This window comes from Ambystoma mexicanum, chromosome 12 (assembly GCF_040938575.1).
Source record: "Ambystoma mexicanum isolate Mex_15411 chromosome 12, UKY_AmexF1_1, whole genome shotgun sequence".
Classification (NCBI taxonomy): Eukaryota; Metazoa; Chordata; class Amphibia; order Caudata; family Ambystomatidae; genus Ambystoma; species Ambystoma mexicanum.
Window position 1 is genome coordinate 987,551,762 of NC_090936.1, and position 22,046 is coordinate 987,573,807.

General features: G+C 41.9%; 1 protein-coding gene across 2 annotated transcripts in view; it reads right to left on the reverse strand.

Annotated features, from left to right (window-relative positions):
• Nucleotides 1-22,046, reverse strand: part of LOC138514169 (rab-like protein 2A) — a 474,772-nt gene that overhangs the window by 341,892 nt on the left and 110,834 nt on the right. For both annotated transcript variants that reach the window (XM_069629476.1, XM_069629477.1), the window contains exon 3: nucleotides 11,458-11,487. In XM_069629476.1, coding sequence (XP_069485577.1) covers nucleotides 11,458-11,487 — 30 coding nt within the window. The remainder of the gene's footprint in view (nucleotides 1-11,457; nucleotides 11,488-22,046) is intronic.

A 22,046-nucleotide genomic window follows, 5' to 3' on the forward strand; every position in this document is an offset into this window, starting at 1 on the left:
TTTTTGAAATCATAAAAAGGTGTAGCCAAAAAAACAAATACGAGTTTCCTGGAAAACTGCAAATATAGTTCTGATTTTCATAAAGGGCGACAAACCTGCCCCAAGAACTACCGTCCAATATAGCCCTCCTGGATGTGGTCTGTAAACTATTTGGCTCATTAGTCCTGGACAAATTCTTAGCCGGGGTAAAGATGGCCGGTCGTTTAGATCCATACTGTCGGGATTTGTCAAAAATGTAGGTACCACAGAAAACAATGTTGATTAGTACACTAAAGGCCAAGATAATGGAGGGCCACCCAAGAGCCTTTGTCTCGTTCACAGACCTAGTCCAGGTTTTGACCGGGTCAACCGAGAGAAGTTATGCTTACAACTGACAAAGTGGAACTGCACAAACTCCCTTATGGAACCCATCAAATCCATGTACTCGGGAACATCACTGAGAGTGAGGCTTAACGGAGCAGGACAACTCTCAGAATCGGTCGAACCAACAAGAGTCAAACAAGGGTGCCCGCTAATGCCAGCACTTCACAACGCCTACATGGGAGACATTGTTGAGCTAGAAGATCAAATAAGATCATTCCCACCAAGGATAGGGAAAGAGAAGATCACACGCCTCCTATACGCGGATGATATTATCTTACTGGACCAAACCAACGCCAGCTGAACATCCTTTTATAGTACTTAAAAAATAAAACGACCTAGAAAACCAGATAAAACAAGAATAATGATCTTGGAAAAAATATCAAAGCGATCTGAAAAACAGCAGTGTTACCTTGAGGGCGAATGACGGGAGACCGTAACAAACTTCAAATACCTGCGCATCACATTTAACAGGAGTCCTGTGGAAAAACCCATGCAGGCAACACGCACGCACCCGGAAGTGACAGAAGTGACTGTTTACTGGCGAGATCGGCTGCTGTTTCCTTTGTGCAAGACTTTGGCACCTGCCCATTATTCTTCCTATCGCAATGTGCATTTACAGCAGGAGGAAGTCCTTTAGGGCTACACCAGCCGTGCCTGACTTCGAAGTAATTCAAACTTGACTTCCTTACTGTGTGTGTTTTTTTTATTGTTCTACTTTTCGGGGGCGGGCAGGCAGCCCGTATACACTCACACTTACCTGTTCTCTATTGTTGTTTTGTGTTCCCCCACTGCAGCTCTCCTGTGATTGTACGGCTTGTATTTGTCCCGCCTACTGCTCCGCCTCCCTCTGCCTTCATATTCTGTGTGCATAGCGCACCACGCGCGCACACCTGGAAGTGACAGAAGTGACTGTTTACTGTTCGCTGAACAGCGAGCAGCGTGGGTGCGCCTTATTCTCAGTTTAACCTTGCCCAACCTGCAAGTCAGATTTATTCCCCACTTGTGATCCCTCGTGTGGATTTCACTATGTTCACGCGTCTACACTCCTTAAAACAAGGTATGCCAAATGATACTGTGATTGTCAACCTAGATTACGCTGTAGATAACTTTAATGCACTTCACAGGGCTCATTCCTTGCGCTATTTACCATTAAAATCTCGCCGCACATCTATGGCCCTCATACCCTCGTTAAATCTTGACTGTTCTAATTTTAGCAGTTTTGGGCAAACTTCGGTCCCTGCACCCAACCTACCAGCCTCCTTTTCTAGAAAATCACATGCTCTTGGCCAGGTTGCGACACATCGGCAATGGCCCAAATCCCCCCCGGCTGACCTGATGCAACATTCAATTTCAGATGCTACCTTACTTGCATTAGAGGGTCGATGTGAAAAATCGCCTCTTCGTCTGTCTCTTTTCCAGCAACGATCTATGAATGTCTCACCCCCCCAAAATCACGTTCCCATTTCCCTGAATTCTCACATGGGCGACTCGCCAATCTCAGTCTCAAGCACTCACGATGATGCTGTCCCCCATGAAATATCCTCTATTAGTAATCCACCAAGTGATTCTTCTTTGTATGCTCAGCCTACACCCTGTGCGTGTCCTCAACCTAAATCTCCGAATTCGGAGTCAATCAATCTTCCTACTATGCTGGAGATAACTCTTGCAGCATTAAACACTACTGTCCTGAGCTTATACAAACTCTTTGAACGTTTGAATGAGAACAATTCTAAGCAGACACATCAGATTGACATGATGCACAATTGGATTTTGTCGTCTACTAAGGCCCCTATTCCTCAAGGTTCTTCCTTTTCACAAACTACTACTTTTCCCATTCTCCCCTCTATTCCTAACATTATTCGCCCCATTGATACAGAGCCACAACATGCCACGCCAATGACAGTCGATCATTCTTGGGAGAACATTTCAAATACCCAAGAAGGGCCAGTTGACCATCCTACAACGATGCCCACGTCTTCTTTGGTTTGTGGCTCTGTCCCGGTTCTACCTCAAGCTTTAGCTTGTTCTCACGATTCAAGTGCACCTAGTTTAGTGCCTGTTGCAGCGTCAGCTCCAAGCAAAACTAATTAAAAAAAAGTTGCCAGTCCATCAAACCCTCATCAAAAAATCCAAAAACATGCTTGCCCCAAAATTACCTAAAAATTCCATCGCATCTTTTTTCAAAAGTGGTTCTGCAGTCCCTTCATTGTCATTTAATAAGATTTCATACAAGTTACCAATGACTGACACCAATGCAGCTTTAACTGGTCAACCTGTGGTTCCTACTGTTCTTCATTATTCCCCTTTGCATAATTTAGCTATTGCCCTAGAGGCATCTGTGACACCTCTGAGCTCCAGGACACCTAACACAATAACACCTGGTGCTCCAGCAGCGACGGCCTCGTTGCCTACGGGTCTTCATGACTCGCTCTCCTTTTCCACTGAAAATTTAGCTTCTATTAAATCTGCTATTGATCGATTTCTTAGCCTGCAAAGCCAGAATACCATCCCTTCTGCTGCTCCTGTCCCTGTTAATGTCTCTACCTCTTCGACCTCTCTAAACAATCCGTTTAGAAAGGATTTAACATGTACTGCAATACCTCCTATGCAAGAAAATGTTCAAACCAGGTTGTTGCCTCAAATCTCCACCATCCATTCTGATCTTATGATCTCACAGTTGAAATCTTTAATGGACGATTTTTTGGAAAAACAAGGATTTTCGGGCTTACCAACTTCGGTCAATGGTGGCACTTTTAAAACCCGTGTTCAAAGTGCCCCCAATCCTCTAGGCAACATCGGACTTTCTCAAGCCCCTCAGCATCTATTAACTACTCCACAGATCTGGCCCTCCTCTGCACTGTCTAGGTCTAATAATCAATTTGATTTGGATTCTCTGCCCGTCATGCCCAAACAAAATTTGAAATATAATAAATCCTCTATCAAACAACCTTCCCAGTTTGTTAAATCTCGCCCCCCGTCAGGACACTCACTTATTATGAAATGCAGAGGTGGTAAACACCAACTTTATGCTTTAAATTGACAGTGTCCTAAACATCTTAAATGATGTAGACTCCCTTGAACAGGTCTCTTCCATTGACATCGATTTGGTTGAATTCATTGGAGACACCGATTTCACCATTGTGCGCCTATGGATACCATCAGCCAGTGTTGCAAAAACGTTATGGAATGCCAAACTTAGCCCATGTCAAACAGGGTTTCTCATTACGCAGGACCCTGAGCGAACTCAATCCCACTCCGACAAACACAGCTGTTGGCACTACTGGCCAAGCTATCGCAACCACACGGGTTTATCAATCCAATAAAATGACGTTCCATCAGTCATAACCATCAGACGAGCTTGCTCGGCGATCATTTCTATTGGGTTGTTGGAATACTCGAGGGCACACCCATCTGCAACACTCGGTGTCCTCAATAGCTCGTATGACATCCTAGCTTTTCAAGAAACGTGGTTCTTAACACCACCTGTCTGGGACAATTATTCGATTGCCCTTCTTCCCGCCACAAAAGGTGAAAAAGGTCGCCCAATGTCTTGGTAGTCGCCAGGCAGTCAGCACACCTACATATTCATTCCTGGTGTACGTATGACATTTTTATACAATTAGTGAGAATACACGGTTGTAGCGGCAATATGGCCATCTTCAATATATATCGAAATCCAATAAAACTCCCTATGAACCCGATTCTTAAAGAGAGGTCATCCTTGCTTGAAGTTGTCTCTCAAGCATCTGACATTACTGCCACTTCGTTACTTGGTGACCTTAACCTCGATTGTCTCCACCCTAAATCTGAGGTTGCAACACCCGAAGTCTCCATGTGGTCCACCTTTATGTCTGACAACAATTTCAACATGGTTAACGGTGCAGTTCCAGGCGACTTGCCCGCCGCCACTACTTGGCGACGTGACTCAAGTGTCAGTACGATTGACTTCATTTATGCAGACACACTTCTATTTCAGAATATCACCTCCTTGACAATTACGTCTCAGGCATATAGTGACCACAAGTTTCTCACATTACATTTTTCAAGACCACACGTCACTGCTCCACTCTATTCCACCAGGATGCTCTCTCAACTATCTATCAACTGTTCTGGTACTCGTATTTCATGGTCTTTCACTCTTCCACTTTTGTTCAGGTTAGACTAACTTTAAATGGATTACTTTCGCAACCTATTTCAACATCACGCGGTCTCAAGCAAGGCTGCTTACTGGCTGCTGCTATTTTCAATCATTATATCCATGACATTAAATTTGCTTTTGAACTGATCGATTATGACGCACTGAAAATTAATGGTTCTGCAATCAAAGCGTTGTTTTACGCTGATATAGTTTTAATCTCAAAAACTCCTTGTGGCCTTCAGAAACTGCTGGTAGCCCTTGACTGCTATGTGGCAGAGAATGATCTTAGAGTCAACACCACCAAGACTCAAGTGTTAATGTTCAACCCCCATCAAGGGGTCCATACATTAAAACACTGGTTCATTGGCAACAATATCAAACTGTCTATGGTTCCATCATATACATATCTGGGCGTCATTTTCAAATCTTCCTTAAAACATATGGCTATGATTGACGTTAAACTCCACAGTGCAATCTCCCAGACACGCATCCTCATTGCTAAATTTGGTAAATTTTCCATAGTCCCGGCCATCAAGTTTTGGCAAATGAAAGTAATTCCTACTATTCTCTATGGTCTTGAAGCAGGTTCTCCCTTGTCTATAATTACTCTTGACAAATGGGAGGCCAAATTCTGGAGGAGTGTCCTGCACATACCAATATGTGTACCTATCTCGTGGCTTTGCTACGAATTAGGACTCACGTCTTTGCCCTAAGCACTTGCTTGGAAGCAATGCTCCTTTCTCAGGAAGTGCTTGCTTTCTTCCCAGTCTGATAATTTACTCAAGACAATCTCAGCTTTTATATTCTCTACAGACCACCCTTTTGTTCGAAGTTGGTTGTCGGTTTATAGGATCTTGATTCAAGCTGAAATCAGTATTGATATTTTATTACACGATCCTAATAAGGCCAAACTAAAACTATTGCAGTCCTCATGGATTATGAATCATCAAAAATGGTTGTCATATAAGCATGCCACCACTCATCGCTTTCCGCCTCAAAAGAGGAATTCCTCAAAAATATCTTGTAAAAGCACCTTCATTAAAATACGGATCCTTAATTCTGCGCTTTCGCTTGCATATCTGGGAAACCAGAGATCTCTTATGCACGCGTAAATTGATTTCCTCCATTTATAACAATTGTCGGTTTCGTCACTCGGTCAAATGTCCTGAAACTTTGGCTCATTTAATCACACAATGTACTGAGCTAAACTCGCTTAGACATCTACACTTTCATAAGTATTGTTCAAGTTTTGCCATGTTTGAACCCAACGTTTGTTGGAATTACATCTTTGGTTCTACCTTGTTGGGCATCCAAATAGCTACTATAAATTTCTTATCTTCTTTAAAACTAGATAAACTAAATAATCCACAAGCTCTACTTTCAAACTGTAACTGAACCTTGTGTGCATTGCTATTGTACATGTTACAACCTTAATGATATATGACCAGTGTGATGATATTGTCTGGATTTGATAGCGTATGTTTTAATGATTTTATGATTGTTTATACTTAGATTATGTATAGTATTTTATTGATGTTTCGTTTTACTTTGTTTATTGAAAATTTGTAAAAATTCAACTAAATCAAAAAAATAAAAAAAAAACCCATGCAGGCAACACTTGGCAAAAATAAAGACCCTCATCTCACAAACCAAGGCAATAGATAATTTGACATTTCTCATCGATTGCGGTAATCCATGTTTACAAGGGAAAAGGTAACTGCTTCAATCTCCTAAGGAGCAGAGGCGATGCCAGGAATACCTGAGAAAATTTAGTGCAAATTAGAAGGATACTACTGCCGTAAAGTTTTGAAACTTCTACCATCCAAGCCAGTAGCTTCCATCAGAAGGGAATTAAGTCTGGTTCCATTAAAAGCAATTATCGACAGGAATTCCCTGTTATTTTATGGGAAGATCCAGCGAACCCTCCCACCCCCCGTCCAAAAATCCTTGAAATCAAAAAGCAAATGGAGGGAGGCAGAAACACGATGCTAACCAATTGGGTAACTAAGAACAAAATCCTCCTTGATGCAATTGGTAGCTCATAGAAGGAACTGATCGTAACCCATCCAAAGCAAAACAAAAAATAAAAACATGGGATTGGATCCAGACCCTTGAAGCAAAGAAGAACAAACATCGCACTTGCCACTGAACACACAAAAAGGTGAACAAACTGACGAAATTTCTGATAAAATTCCGACAAAAATTTGCGCTCGACATTTTTGAAAGCTCATTTGAATGTTTTAAACACTAACGAGATTCTAGCAATTCGGGGAATATCAACTTCCAACAACGGTCGACATCGCAAAAAAAACAGACCAGGTAGAAACAGACACCTCTTACTGTTGTGTCCTGGAATAACTAAAGAAAGAACCATTTACCTGGGCAACATTTGCACGCCTCATATTGAAGAGTAAGATGTTTGGTGGCCCAGAGTGATAAGCGGCAAACTAATACCTTTGGTCATAGCTACTAAGTCACTTCTCCAGAACATCGGTTTGGAACAATAAACAGGAAAACAAGTCCGTAATACTGTAAATCGACAAACATTTTTGGAAACCTTTTGAAATTTTCTTCGAATTTAACTACATGGTTAGTGGAGGGATAATCACTTGGTTTTAATAAGAACTCATGATGAACTAGAATTCTTGTATTAATTGTCAGACACAATTAAAACAAGTAAAACATTTTTTTTAAAATAATAATAATTAAGTGTTGACTTGTGGTTCCAGTGATAGTACGTTGTCCGGGAGTATTCAGAGGATTTTTTTTTTTTTTAAATCACCTTTGAAGTCTCTGGTTAGGTTCCCATGCCAGATGGACAGTTTAGTTGTGGGTTGATTGCGTTGCCCTGTGGGAGTGAGATATTTCTGTTTTGGCCGAGTTTAATTTGTGGTTCTTTGTGGTCATCCAGCTGTATATGGCGGTGAGGCAAATGATCAGGGTGCTGCTTGGGTCTTGGCTATCTTGATGAGTTGTGCGTCTGCGTAGTTGCAGGCAGGCAGTCTGTGGTTTTGAATGATTTTCATCAAGGGAGATATGTATGTTCAAGAGGAGAGCAGCGGTTAGTGTCTTGGGGCACTTTGCAGGAGATGTTTTTGAGGGAAAAGGCGGTACGTAGGGTCTTCGATTCGATTTGTGAGGAAGGATTTTAGCCATTTTAGGGCAGGCGTCTTCTACACCGAATTCCACCAGTCTTTCCATGTATGTATGTCTGTCAAATGGGGCTTAATCCTGCAAGTTGTGTCCTTTATTAGTGTGAAGACGTCAGTCTATTGGGTCAAATCAGACGAGTCTTGCTGTATCACCAGTTAGTGGTTTTGTGGTGGTGTTCATATTTGTGCGGTTTATTCGATGTTCTGTTAGGTTGTTTCAATTCTTGTTCTAAGGCAGTTGGTGATATCACATAGGGCTTGTTATGGTATGGCGTCTTTATTGCAGGATGTAGAGTTTTTATCTCAGACGATTCTGAAGAGTTCTTTTGTGGGTTGGTTGCCGATTGGATTCTTGTGGCGTAGCAAGTTTCTTTTTTGCTTCGAGGACTGCCAATTTGTATATTCTGAGCTGTCTTTAGTATTTTGTCCTGTTGGTTGTAATGGTTGCTCCATATTTTATTCCAGTTTGCGGTTGCTTTTTCAAGTTCTCAACTCTTCAGTGAACCACCTTGCTGCGGCTTTGAAATGTTTTGCTGGTACTTGTCTGTCTAGGGTCTCAATGATCCAGGTAGTGAGTATTTCTTCTGCTGAGTCCAGGAGCATTCTGTTCAGCTCGGTGCTGTTTCGTTGAGTCGATTCCAGCAGGTCTGTTAAGTATTCCAAGTCAAGATTCTTCGAGTTTCTTTTCCTTGTGCCATTTAATATTGCATCTCTGGGCAGTATGTAGGTTTGAAGTTTGACCGAGAATGGAATCTGGTAGTGATTACTCCATACCATTGGTATCGGTGGGGCAGATGCAGAGTCCTTCTCTGCAGAAGATTGCATCCAAGGTGTGTCCAGCATTGTGGGTGGATCCGTTTACCATTTGCTTTTTAAGTGGGTGTTTCCAGGAGGGCGCACAGAGTTTTTGCTGTGGTTTCGTTCTCTTTCAAATCAGATGTTCAAGTCCCCCAGGACAATTAGGTTGTCATGGTAGGTGGATAGGTTTGCGATGGAGTCACCGAGTTTCATTGCGTAATTAGAGTTGCAGGATGGCGGCCTGTATATCAGAAGGAACACCATTTTGGCTTGGTTGTGGAGTTCGATCATGACGAGGAGAGTATGTCAGTTGAGGGAAGTGGAGCAGCGCAGATGTGCTCTTTGTGCACCATTGCGATTCCTCTACCTCTCCGGTTTTCTCTGTCAGCGTGTTTTAGTTTGAAATTGTCCACTATGGCCTTGTGCACAATTGTTTTATAGTTCTCAAATAGCCATTTTTCTGTGAGGAAAAGTGCATCAGTGCCTCCCTCGCTTAGGTCGTCATATTTCTATTTTGTGTTCAGCCATAGATGTTATGTTGAGTAAGCTGCAATGCAGTTTGTCAATTTTCCTTCGTGGGTTGTTGTCTGTTTTTACGTGTGCCACAGCCAGTGTGGGGTTTGTCGGTTTTCATTACTAAAGATTTCTCTTCTGGGTGGGGTTGCATGTTGAGATTGTTCTTGGGTGTTCCCTCTCCTCATTCAGTAGTCTAATTAGGTTGATGGTAGGGTTGCTTATTTTTGTTTTGTGCAGATCGGTAGGTTGCTCGAGCGTGGGCGCTCTACTCCAGTCTGTAGGGCATGTTACAGGTTATGGATTTGAGTTTGTCCCCGATTCTTATTGGGGTTTTTCCAAAAGGTGGTATCAGAGTTTCTGTGTGTTGCTTTTTGGTTTGGCATCCTGGTTGGGGTCCATGTTTGTTTGGGTTCTTGCTTATGGGTTATTTGCTGGTTGTCTGTTATCCATTGAGTCGGAGTTGTAGGTGGAGAGGTAGTGCGAGAAGTATTCAGTGTTTCCTCTGTTCTTGGTCTGCATCCTTCTTCCTTTTACTGGTGTCTTCACGGGGTTCCTAGGTGCACATTTTGGAGGGTAGGTTCCATTCTGTTGGGTTATGGTTTCCCGCTTATTTCTGGTTTCCTTTCTTGCATCAAGGCATGTCAGGAGTATGTGTGGATGGTTTGTGTTGGGTCGGCAGTTTCCTGGTCCCCAGTTACATTTCCTCGCTTTTGTGGTTCCCTTTTAGGTTTGTGGTGTATGTTTGTTGCTTTCCAAGCTTGTTGTTAGGTTATTTCCAGGTCTCTGGTTATATTTCCACGCTTTCCTAGTTCCCTTTTGGGTTGGTGGGGTCAGAGTGTGCAGAGCTCTGCTTTCACTGCAATGCGGGTCTCTCTGTATTTGTTTTTTGTGCTTGAGTCATGTTCACAGTGGAGAGGGCCTCCATGTGGTGTCCCAGTGTTGCTTCAAAGTGGCACAGGCCTCACTGTGGTAGTTAGATTGTGTGCTGTTGTCAGTTCACAGAGGCAACAGTATCCATGATTGGCAGGAATCCCTTAAACACGATTGATCACATGACCTCCTTGATGGGCTAGGATGCCAACACATTGACAGTGTTCCAGGCCTCTCTGGCTAAGACAGCAGCTCCACTGACACCGGCATCCCCATTGCCTCTTCCATCAATGACAACGATGTAGATTGCTGCCTTTTTTACAATGCCAGACTTCCAGTGGTGAGTTAACTGTCCCATTTTTTTGGAGGAGCCTGTTTAAATCAGGAAACTGTTGTGCAAGGAACAGATGGCTTTGAATTTTCCTCTGTTAATTGTATATTTTTATATAAAAATAACGCTGGTGGTCCCATTCAAAGAGAAGCACGAATCTATAAAAGCCCCGATACTGGAGATAATTATACTGTCCATATCATGTTGGCTCGAGTATTAGGAATACTCTGTAGGTTTGGGTTTGCTCTAGAATATGCCTCAAGTATAGGGTTAGCCCCATTGAGGTTTCATAACCCACTGCCCACCCCGCACCTGAATCCCTATGTCCCAATAATCATGGTCATCAAGGTCTCATTTAGCTAACATTTACTCAACCTGACCCACACCCCTTATATGTGGTGGCCAAACGTGGTGTTGTGGCTAGGCCCCTCCCCCCGCCCCAACTAGCCCAAAAACCCTCCATCCACTTCCCCCACAGTTGATACCGACGATCAGAGAGGGCAGCTTCTGGCTTGGATACCTCAGTCATTGTCATGCTTGGATAGCCTAAAAAGCACTTCCGATGCCTTGGGTTACACCATTTTTAGAAACAACTTGTATGCAATATACAGACATTTAAGAAGAGCAAAATGTGTCCGTTATCCAAACTCCGTTATTTCTCCATTTCTCCCATTATCACCCATGTCTAAACTCCAGCCCTATCTGCCACCTGCTGCTTTTGCAACATTGGATACCCCAGTATATTTAATCTGTAGCAACAAACCATCCCTCCCCCACACTCCCACTGACTTTAGCATGACACTTTAGCAGCATGACCTGGAACAGACCATAGTAGATAGGAATGTGAGAAAATTATTTCTCGTGAACAATGGTTAGCTTGCTGGATTATTTTGCAGGGCTGTGATTCAGATAGTGAAGGATTAATAGACATGGAAGGCTTTATATTAGAAATTCTCCAAAGGCAGCGTAGGGCTGAAAAGAGGGCATGTTCTCTGTAGGAGACAGTGTCCCTAAGCAGAATGACCACATGTAGACAGCCTTCTTAATGAAAACAAATAGAAAGACAGAACAGGCATAATCAAAAAGTTTTCAGCGGTTGGACAGGTTCAATAGAATTAAGGACACCAAGGGTAAGAAGGCAAAAGAGTTGAATGCGCAAATAGAAAATGACATTCAGGACAGCCAAGGTGGCACAACAATGACAAACTTTGTGATCATCAACGGTGCAGCCGGTAATCACTACATGAAATAAATGCTAACATATTATGGTCAGCAATTGGAAAGGATACAATCCATCCATCAGGAATCTCTCCATTAACCTATAAAAAGAATAAAACAAAATGAGGGTCAGTTGATCAACTGCACTACATCAGGGGGAAACATTTCAAGTTACAAGCCACTAACTAGCCATACAAACCCACTTGCCATTGCAATTATATACATAAACAGCTCACCATTTCTTATTCTCCAAGAGTCAATTAACACTAGGCAATCATTAGCAGCCAGTGTACAATTTGAGTTCTGCTCTACAACACAGGAGGGATGTTAGGTCTAGGACCTCTATTCTATACCAGTTTTGACTCAATCAGCCTCAACTGCATATGAAAACAAGACCATTGACACAACAATGGGACAAAATATCACTGTGCCTACCTCTCCTTCACCCTCAGACACAAACCAGCCTGACCCCTCCACCCCCACTCCTAATTCTATGAAAATCTGCACTCAGAGAAAACAAAAATACTTGGTCGGTCTGAAATTGCTAAGACATGGGGGCTATGTAACTCCTACTTGTAGGACTAGTTCACCATTGCCCCAAGGCAGCTCCTGCTAAACTGCTTTTAGCTCTTGCTCAACAAATATTTATTCCGATTCCTGAATGCATAAGATCAAGTGAAGCCAAAGTTCAGCAGACTGGCAAGTTCCTTCGATTTCTAACCTTTAGATACATCTTCCCTACACAGAGGGAGAGTGGAGTACAATTTAAAACATGTAAGCCAGACTGCATTTTCTTAAATAAAAAAAAAACATTAAATTAATAGGAATGTCTCAGGCCCAGAGAATGGTTTTCCATAGTTCTACATTTTCATGTTAGTGGGACCAGGGACCCATCAAAGCAGTTCTTGCTGTAAGGGATCAAAATGGCAGTCACACATGTGCAAGATCTGCAGGGAGTCCATACACCTAGTCTGGGGCAGTGTGTACACATTCTGAGCAATATTTAATACTAGGCAACCCTTACATTACAGGGTTCATAATTCATAGGCACCGAGCAGTAAATAGTCCCGGGTGGAGGTAATGCAGCACTTACAATCCCCCAATTTATTTGGCAGTGCCTACAGAGGGGCAGCAGAATGAGCATAGACCAGGTATGAGGAAAAGTAATGGGTCACAAAAGATGTAACAAATAAAACAAGAGGTTGTCTAGCCAACTCCATTTTCATGACAGTTACCTGTGGACTCATTCTGCAGGCAGCCCCCTCCATTCCGGATACAGACAGATGAGAAAGGGGCACAATCTAAACCTCACCTACCAAACTGACAATCAGATGGGGGAGGAGTAACACCACACAAGGTATATTTGGAGTGTCATAATTGGGAATGGCCTTCCAAAAGCGCAAACCGCTTTTTACTCACTTCTGTCCCCTTGCTTTTCAACACACAATTTCCCATCTCTGCTCCAGTTACTCACACATCCTGAACCTTTGGATTTCAATTTGGTAGACCAGGGGATAGATAGGAAAATACAATCTGGAATCCCATGGTCATACAAATTTGGTCAAATGTAGAAACTGCTATTAGAATTCTGATTTTCAAACTTAATCCGTCAATTTGACACCATTTCAACCTACACCTTTCTAGCGATTTTTTAAAAAATCTCTCCAACTTGATAGATGAGGAGACCAACACAGAACATTAGTGAATAGCTGGGATTAAAAACTAAAGCCTTCTAGTTTCAACATCAGCAACATATCACTAGAAACCAGTCTCTTTCCCATGCTTTCCACATTTCTCCTCTAGCACCTTTTTCTATTCGAGTCGCCTCTCCTCTTCTTGGGTCAAGATGCACATCTGCAAGTTGGAGCCGGGTGTGAGAGCAGTGGATGGGCAGGTGGAAACAGGAGTGAATGGATGGACAGTTATGTAGGGTTTGTCTTGGAATTGGATCATTGGCACTGCATCATTCCTAATCTTGTTCGATACACTATGATGAACCTTGCCCAATGACCATTATTCCTAACCTTGCACGTGGTCACCAATTAACAATCCTGCCAGATGGCCACGATTGCTTATACAGACTTACTACAACCATGAGTTCAGTCATTCTTGCTAACATCACGCCTGCTGTTCAGGATTCCTTTAATTCCCTTGCACATGCTTGATGGGATTAGTCTTTCTAATCCTGCTGGATAGTCATTATTGACAGCCTCTTGTCCAAAACACTGTGCTGATAATCCCCTGCCTGATGGTCATTGGTATAATTGACCATCAAAAGGATTGACAGACTTACTGCTGAAACTGCATGGGCATTTATTGCCAATTCTACTTATATTTTGCCCTTGCAGATTATCAATACTGGAGCACCTAAACTTACCAAAGATATTTGCTAACCCCCCTACTGCTAATCATTATTGCTAATCCTCACTGGTGGCAACTGTTACCTGCGGTGAACATGTTGAATGCTACCTAGACTCATTGATAATCCAGCAGGATGCAATTATCGATCTGCCAGAAGTTATTGTCAATAGTACTGGAATTAATTTATTGGTTGATGCACTTGAGAAACACAGGTCCTTAACAGTTTGGAGGTTGGACCCCCATTTTAAAATGTTAATGGAGCTCTTAAACGTCTACCTTGTAAAAAGGTTTTTGTTCAAAGATGTCATACTTGGTTTCAATACGTTATGTTATTGGGCATGCGTGTAGCACCTTTTACCATTGGTATGATTCCAAAGCGCTGTCGTCTGAACACCCTCGTGGACCGCAGTCCGAGTTAGTGGAGAAAGTAATGTAGTAAAACGTGCTTGGGTGCACTCAGTGTGTGCAGCCAGTGTGCAATAAGTATAGCAATAGTATATGGCACCTTTTGTTGTGAAGCATTTAGACATTTATGTGGATGTTTGAATTGTTTGATTTCACGCCTCTGGCGACAGAAGAGCTGAAATGGCTCTGCCACATTTACCCCCTAAAAAAACAGACTAAAACAACAAAAAACAAGAGTAAAAATATAGGAAACTGACATTGGTTCTCACCACGCTATCTCTAATACAGCTTTCCACTGATCTGTTCAGATCATTGGCACCAGCAAAGGAGCGCCACAGAAAAGAGATGATGTATTCTTACTGCTTTAACAAAAAAAAAAGTGCCGTTTCAATAGTAACCCACCAGGGGTTCAAAAATAAGGAATTTATTAAACACGTATTGTGATCTTAACTAGTACACAACATAAAATTGACAATACAAATCCCAAACACATTAAAAGCAATTGATACAAAACCATGATGGATAAGTGTCCAAAACAATAGTTCATACAACAAACACTGGGAGAACTACACAGCCAAGCCCAGGGATCATATCTCTCCAGGACTGAAATCTCTGCACTGGCTCCCAGTGGCAGCGAGGATTAAGTTCAAAACTCTGCAACGTCCACAAGGCCTTCTGGGGCCTGCGTCCTCAATACCTTCAGCTTTCTCTTCCTAAATATCTTCCGTCTCGAGCTCTTTGCTCATCCACCTCCAACTCCCTCAGGGTTAGTCACTTCTCCAATCAACGAGTTGATGGTAGATCTTGGTCTGGTGCTTCCCTCTGGAACAGCCTCCCTCCCCCACCTTAAACTTGAGGAGAACCATCTCCGGTTTCGGAAGCACCTCAAAACCTCTATGCTTCTGCCTTTTCTCCTCCTCTGCTGACCTCCTGGCTGGAACTTGAACTACACTGGCTACCTGGACACCCTCTGATCTTAGGCCCAGGTCCCTCCCCTGCCAGCATCTCGCACCTTCACTGCCCCCCCTTGCAACTCCCACACTTGGGGAATGTTTCTGTATCCCTACAGACCCCCCTACGAGCCCCTGACACCTGATGGACACACTTACCCTTGCACTTGCTGGCCGCTACTTACTTATTGTTATCTTCTTGTATTGCACTGCAACCCCCCCCGCGCACTTGCGCAATCTGAATGACACCTGGCCTAGCAGGATTGTTGTCTGTCCTCCCTTTGTTCCCCTCCCTTGCCTCATCGCGTCTTGAAGCACTTGTGCATAGGTGAGTTATAAATGCCTAAATGCACATGTATACATCAATTGTACAGCGTGACCCAACATGATTCTGTCGACACTTCTGAACTGACCGACATTCTTCAGGGGTGATGTATTGCGATTATAAATACTCATGTGACTCACCAATCTTCTTCAACCAATGCGTGGACAACACTACAAGTACCTCCACTGACCCAATTGTAACATAAAAAACAAACAAATACCCAATCAGGACAGTACAACCCCTAGGGAACATTGCAATTTCACCATAACGCAATAATTGCGTACATCGCCATGTACCCCTTCCAAAAAAGGGGTACATGTTTTAATAAATTCCTTATTTCTGAACCCCTGGTGTGTTACTATTGAAACAGCACTTTGTTATAACAATATTATGTGGCCATCTAGTAGGCTGTTTCAACTTCCAAATTGTAGTTTGCGCATATATTTTATCATATCTTCTGAGGCCCATTGGGCCTCGAGTGGGTTTCAGGAGTCTGTCATCCCAGAGTCCATTGCACAATATCTACATATGATGGCCTCCAGGGATAAATGTTGAGCGTACAGTGAGAAATGCATAGCTCAATTATTAGATGCTGTCTCTGAGCTGAATCCAGATGAGTTACCAACCAATCCATCAGTGGGACGAATTAGCTCAAATTCGTAAAAGATTGATTTGTCCCAAGTTACATAAATACATCATGCTCTAAAATATTAAGGGGAAAGCATTACCCCAAAGAATTAGTGCGGAATGAACCACGTTAATTTCTTGATAAGGAAAACTTTCGTACTAAATGGAGTTATATCTCCATCAAATATGGTAGGGACAGGCTGGTGCTGATTATTGAAACAGCTGATAAATCAACAAAATTAAGGAATACATTAAAACAGCATTACCCTTGGACGATTTCAAGAATAGACTTGATAAACACAGGAAGGAAATGTCTGAATTTAGGGTTGATTCAACCAATGACAGAATATGTATGTTTTAATCAACATCTCAGTTCTTTCGCCCATGCGAAGGTGTTTCCGTATGTGAAACAGGATGTCTCTGGTTGGAATAATTATCCTTCAAATAATTTCGGAGGCAATTACAGAGTGAGATTTAGTACAGCTCAAGTGCTGACCGTTCTTCAGATGCTGCTGCTCAAGGCACTATCAGGGTGGTAATAGTGGTTCTACCAATTCTAATTCCAACTTTGCTCTGAACAGGGGCAGAAGAGGTAGAGGGCAAAATTCATCCCGATCACAAGGACATCCTTTTTAGGTTGAGGCAATCCAGAGCAAGGATGGCAACACAATCAAGTTCAAACAAGGAGCCAAATTCAACCTTTCTTCATACATGTTGGCCCGTGAAGAAGTTAAGGCACTAAATAAAATATTAGGTTTTGTTCTCACTAAGTGACACAATGCCTTCGTTTTTCGGGTCGAGTGTCATCAATTCTTACGTAAAGTACACCTACAAGATATTTTCAAAGTGCATGCATATCAGGAGTTACAGAATCACTCGGGACTGAGAAATCCATCTACTTTCTGTCCTCCGTTGCATACTTGGCCACCACCAGAATAGACACTCTGAGAAAAAGGTTCTGTCAGCTATGGCAAAACTGGAAGCAGAGGCCTGTGACAAATCCTCCAATTTGAGCAAATAGAAGGATTCAATACTGAAGAAACTGGGTCAAAATACTGACATTCGACAGGCAGACAAGGATGGTGGTAGTCATTTTAAATCGTATTGACTATCAGAGAATGTGCACGACTATTATCAGATGTCGTGAGTTACAAGAAATAACCAGGAGAACCTACCAACGCGCCAATGCACCTTCAAAGATTGAAGGTGCATTGGCCAATACATGTATTGGTAAACAGGAGGCTGATTATCTTATCAGGAAGGGAGCTCATGTACATATTTGGAGCATCTTACCCAAGATTAGATTTGAGACATCCTCCGGGCCAACCCATCGTATACGGGTCGCTTCCATTCTGGAACCGTTGTCAAAATTTGCAGACATTTACATCCTTGTGTGTCCAAAATGTCATCTTTCGTCCAAGACACAATAACAGAATTGAAGGCAAGAGGTGTGATCCTACAAAACAGCTTCTTACATGTCTGGACATTAAGTCACTTTATAACTGTATCCAACAAGCCACAATGAAAGTAATTGATGAAGTTCTCTCGGTAGAAAGGATGATCATCCAGTTCCAAATGCTTTCCATGTGGTGTGGAGTTGGCATTAACAAAAAATATCTTCAAATTTCAAGACCAATTTTATTTACAAATTGAGGGCACAGCCATGGGGGCCACCATAGCTCCTAATTTGGCCAGTCTATATGTTGACACTTGAAAAGAACCCCATCTACTGTGACACAAACCCATATCGCAACAATATAAGAGAGTGGTTATGCTACATTGATGACATCCCGATTATTTGGACAGATGTGTTTAATGAGGCCTTAAGATTTCATGGCTTAGATTAATACCAAGAACAGGTATTTGAAATTTAGTCATACCAGTCAGTCGTGTGGAAGTACATTTTTTGGATATAACGATTTATCCAGTGAACTCAGTTTTACATGTCAGACCATTGCACAAACCCACTGTTAAGAATGCATTACTTCAGTTTCAGAGTCATCACGCCAAGCATATCAAGAATTTGCCTTATGGCCAATTATTGCGGTTGCGCAGAAAAAGTAGTACAAGAGACTCATTTGATACAGAGGCTTCTCATCTATGTGCAAAATTACAGGATAGGGGGTACCCCAAGAAACTCTTTAAACAATCTGTCAAATGTGCTTCCAGCGCCAACCGTGAAGCTCTGTTGGACGAAAGCACAAAAAAGGATTCATCTTCCAACAGGCTTCTAATCGTTAACACCTTCACAAATGTCATACAAAACCAAAATGGTGATCACTAAAATGGGCGTAAATGGTTTGATAAATCCTTACAAATACTACAAAAAAGCACAAATATAAGAAATGCAGTAATACGGTTTGAATAAACCTAAAACCATAACTGAGTTGTGGGGTCTTCCTCCTGTGATGGAGCACTGTAGATGTGGGTTGTGCGCCGTATGTAATTTAACCTACGACACTACAAGTGGACCTGGATTTGACGAAACCCTGGCAATTTAAAGACCTGGCGAATTGCAACTCTAATAATATCATCTACATGATCAAGTGTCCATGTGATCCAATTTACATTGGAAACCAATCAAATGAAAAACCCGGATCATTTAACACAATAATGGTTTGCGTATCAGATTGAAACTGCTCCAATTGTTAGAAATATCATGGCCAAGGGGCATTCACATACTGATTTGAAATGGGTTGCATTGATGAAACTGAGGTCCGTACAAAAGTTCCATTAATCAGAAATCACTCAAGTGGAGCAAAAATTAATATTCCTGACTCAGTCATGTTAGGGGCTTGAATGATGGCATTGATTGGAATTCGGCTTAAATCAGGGCGTGACTAAGAACCCACATTCATCATTGTTAGACTGCAAAAGTGGGTGCATTGTTGCAATTTGTACATTATGGGGCAACACTGACAATTATTTCAGTCTAACTTTTCTCTAGTGTTCCTTTTTTGTATTGAACGTAAGATGTTAGCATGTAATGTTTGTCTAGAGGGACTGTAGTCATGAGCATCGTGCTAGCCCTTGCAACAGTGCGGTTCTTGTGATTTGGGCGGGTATGGTTATCACTGGATTGCAATTTTGTACATTTGTACATGGTTTCCTCCTTGTTCCTAGATACCAACATATTTCATGCCTGCCCTAGCTCAGGTACCAGTCTTTGTGGATGTTTAATAGAATTGGAACACGCGCTAGACGTGGGGTTATTTAGTCATTATCCTTTGACATATAGAGTTTCCGGCCCTTTCATTTGACATGCTTAGAGACAGATGTGCGGTAAGAAATCTTAAAGTAAGGTAGCCCCGTGAGCGGTTGATCGAGCGAGATTGAATTAATGTGCAGTATTTCAATTGCATGCTTTACCATTGTTGAAACTCAGCCAAAGGGGTATAGTGTTGTATTGTATATAAGATACCAGAGGAGGGCATGAGCCATCCATCCAGAGTATCAAGTCCAGTATTTTGTTTGTTGTTAGTGACCCTGGTAAAAATAATTATTAGGCAGTATTCTGAAGTCAGTCTCACCACTATAAAAATATAACAGGTAAGCACAATATATTGCCAAGGATTATAAAATACCACAAAATGCCACCATAATAACACAGTAATAGATATAACCCCAAAATATATCTAACAGCCCCTGGGGCGATTAACTCATTTAATAGGATACCAATTGGGCTCTGCTTTGATTCATAGGTGACATACTGGACATATGTTTCTAGGTTAATATCCAAGTCCATTTTCAGTGAGATACGTGGGGTACAGCGATGGTCTAGTACTGTGGCCTTCCCAAGGTGCCTGGTCTTAATTAAGGTAAGCTCCTACATTTAGCCCACATCTGGGGCGCACGGTACACATTAGTGAGGACGTGGGAGTACAATTTGGCTTTTGCAATCCACAGTGTTAGAATAGGGTTGCATGTATGTTTCATTGGATCCGAAAGTCAGTTGGGTGAGGTGGCACTATTATCCAATCATGCCTATAGTGCTGGTTTGTGGCCTTTGGTGTGGCATTGATTGAATCAGGATAAGAGATTTGACGCAGACATTGCATTGGTGGGTGTAACTACACCCAGTTGGTGTGGGTGTTGTGTTTTCTGTGGTTTTAATATAGCTACCTCCTTACTTAGGGCTTTTGTGACTTTTTTGTGTTGTAGATATTGATCGTATGGGCATGGGGAATGGGAGCGATCCAGTGTAAAGCGTACACATTGGTTGTGTTGTCACGAGTGTCCATGATGTCCAACTTTCCTGACAACATGGAGATCTATGCAAAATGCAAATATAGCATTATGGTGAAATTGCAATGTTCTCTAGGGGTTGTACTGTCCCGAGTGGTTATTTTTGTTCATTATATATTGCAGTTGCGTCAATGGAGATACTTGAGCAGAGTTTTCCACACTGGTTGAAAAAGGTTGGTGAATCACATGAGTATTCACACAGAAGTGATTTAGCACCTGGAGATAATCACACTAAATCACCCCTGAAGAATGTTGAGCAGTTCAGCAATGTCGACAGAAACCTGTTAGATCACGCTGTATAATTGATGTATAGATGTGCATTTAGGTTGATATTCAAACAGTGCTGCTTTTTCACTGTTTAGGATTCAGGTCTATGTTACAACTGTGTAGCTATCACATTGTTTGTTGTATGAGCTGCTGTTTTGGACACTTCATCCCTATTTTCTTGCATCAATTGCTTGCAATTTGTGTGGTATTTGTATTGTTGTCAATCATGTTTTGTGAGTTAAATGTTATGTACTTGTTATTAACACAAATCATGTTTTAATAAATTCCTTATTTTTGAACCCCTGGTGGATTACTATTGAAACAGCACTTTGTTATAACATTAGCATGTAGCCATCTAGTGGGTTGTTTCAACTCCTTCCAAGTTGGTGTTTCCCCGTATAATTTATCATACGTATTCTTACTGCGTCATTGAATGTAAAAGGTAAAACAGCATTTTTATTTTCATTTATTACTAGTTGCAAAGTAACTTTTCAAGCTAAAATCTATTTTACTTGCATATCAAATACTCCCACAGGACATGAGAATTACTTTTTTTAATTCCTAAAAATCCTTTAGCTCCAGGGTTCAACACTGAGGGGAGCTGGGAGCTATTTAGCTCCTGCTTGTAGCCTAGAAGAGCCTGGTTAGCGAGACATCAACAGCTATCAGCGCACTGTGTACGAGCTCCTGGTTCCACAGTGGTAGCTCCTGGTCGTTGGTTAATACCAGATACCCAGGAGTTGCTTTTAGCTCCTGGTTAGCTAACCTTAATTTCGATCCCTGAACTCCTACTTCAGAGTAAAAAAAACAACCACTTCAAAATCTTGTCTGGAGTCCTGGCTATGCAAACAAACTTGATTTGGTCACTTAAATATCTACATGTACTTGATTGGTTCGTACAATATCGCTTTGATCAACGATCAGCATCCAGAGTCCCAGATGCTGATCCATTCAAAACCAGAGGCATTTTCATCTCTTTTTACATGCATGTGTGATTTAACTCATTTGGCAGATGTTCTCTCCTATATTCATTAGAACTAAAATCGGTCTTCGTCAATCTTGGCCAACTGAGAAGAATTAAAACCCTGGAATTGGTCATGTCATTGCTACAATGGTTTCAGTTTTAGAGCCATAGTTTAGGGCATGGATCTTGAATTCCTGGTTCTCGTCTGCCGCAAGAGGGATTTGACGAGGCATTGGAAAAAATAGAAGTCAGTGCATTGTATCTGCTTATATAGGAGATCTACAGCTCCTGACAGCCCTTATGTAGCCACTGGATTTTTCATGTATAGAATAGCATGGAAAGGTTGGTCGGCTTGCAGCACAGGAAAGGGGTTGCTCATTGCAGATTTGATTATGTTCATGTGTGGATGATAAAATGTAATGTATGACCAATGAATGTGTAAAGCTAAACAACGCTAGTTACACTTTGAAATCTTCTGAATACTTAATTTAGGAATTTCAAGAGGGGAACAAACTT